This window comes from Trichechus manatus, unplaced genomic scaffold (genome assembly GCF_000243295.1).
Source record: "Trichechus manatus latirostris isolate Lorelei unplaced genomic scaffold, TriManLat1.0 scaffold00024, whole genome shotgun sequence".
Classification (NCBI taxonomy): Eukaryota; Metazoa; Chordata; class Mammalia; order Sirenia; family Trichechidae; genus Trichechus; species Trichechus manatus.
The window spans coordinates 2,053,992-2,055,337 of NW_004443960.1; the positions used below are offsets into that span (position 1 = coordinate 2,053,992).

The 1,346-nt window shown below is 71.8% G+C and overlaps 1 protein-coding gene across 1 annotated transcript in view; it reads left to right on the plus strand.

Annotated features, from left to right (window-relative positions):
* NTN3 (netrin 3) overlaps positions 1-1,087 on the plus strand; it is a gene marked incomplete at its 5' end in the record, with an annotated part of 3,291 nt that extends 2,204 nt beyond the window's left edge. The window contains 2 exons of the mRNA XM_004373404.1: positions 417-674; positions 844-1,087. Coding sequence (XP_004373461.1) covers positions 417-674; positions 844-1,087 — 502 coding nt within the window. The remainder of the gene's footprint in view (positions 1-416; positions 675-843) is intronic.
* Positions 1,088-1,346: the final 259 nt, after the last annotated feature.

The window sequence follows — 1,346 nt, forward strand, 5'->3', positions numbered from 1 at the left end:
GCTGTGGAGCGGCCTGAGCTCGCGGGCCGGGCGGGGCGCAGCTCCCCATCACGCCGCACGGTCACCCAGCGTATCCGGCTGCCGAGGAGCCTTTGCTCGTGTCGCGCGTGTCGTTCATCTGTGGCCCTCGCCCGCGTGCAGTCCCCACCCGGTGCCTCCCTCTATGCCTGACGCCTGTGCCGTGAGGGAATTTGAGAACAGACAGAACGACACTCCGCCCCGGACAGAGAGTGATCACCCCCAAGAGCTGCTTTGAGGCTCCCGTGGGCGGTTGTCATCCTGAGAGGACGCTGTGATCCCCCCGTGCTGTCTGCCCTCTCCCAGGGGCACCGTGAACCCCCTTGTGGGACCAGACTCTGCAAAGCTGTGCAAAGCCTAAGAACCGCTGTGCCCCCCAGGACTCTGTGATCCTCCAGGGAGCGCCCTGACCTCCGCAAGAAGCACTGTGGCTACCATAGACGCCTGTGGACCCCCGTGGGGTTCGGTGACCTGGCCCACCACTTCCCGAACAGTAATCCCCCCACCCTCTGCCAGGTCCCGCAGAGCGCGCTATGCCTCCTCCCCAGCGCGGATCGCCGCCTGTGTCCACTGCGCGCGGTATCTGGTGCCACGTCCGTCCTGGCCTGGCCCGCCCAGCCTGTCACCTGTCTGCCTGTCACCGTCTCTGCCGTTGGGTGTCCGCGTCCCTGTCCCCAGCTGGGTCTCTGCCTGCTGGGACCCTGTCTGGTCCGGCTGCTCTGCCCGCGTCTCTGACCCCAGGCCTCAGGGCTCCTCCGGCTCTCCTTCCCGCCCCTCCGCTCAGGTCCCGCCCCAGGACCCCTGAGCCCCCTCTCCGCCCGCTAGGGACCGAACGTCGCGCCCACGCGGACGCCCAGTCACAGGTGCATGCGTGACCGGCCGGAGGGCGACTCCAGCGGACAGCTGTCGTCGCGTCCCGACTGCTGACGCCCCAGCCCTTGCCCTCAGCGGGACCGCGCAGGCCACTGCCCCACGTAACTCGCGCCGCGGGAGACAGCGCGCGAGCCCCCACGCCTCCGCTGGGGATGCGGTGCTCCGCCGGCGCATGCTCCCCGGCGGTCTCCGCTAGGCGTCGGTGCGCATGCCCAGAGACGGCTCGGCGGAGACCCGCGGGCACTCGGGGTGGGTGGTGGCGGCGCGTGCTCAGGGGGCGGGGCCGGCGGTGCGCGTGCGCACAGGGCCAGCGACGCGGTCGCTCGGCGAGCTCAGGGGAAGCGGTGCGGCGGCGAGAGGTGGGTGTGCGGCGGCGAGGGCGGAGGGCGCAGGCGGGCCGGGGTCGCCGGGCTGTCACCGCGGCGGGGCCGCTGGGGGTTGGGCGTAGGGAGGGC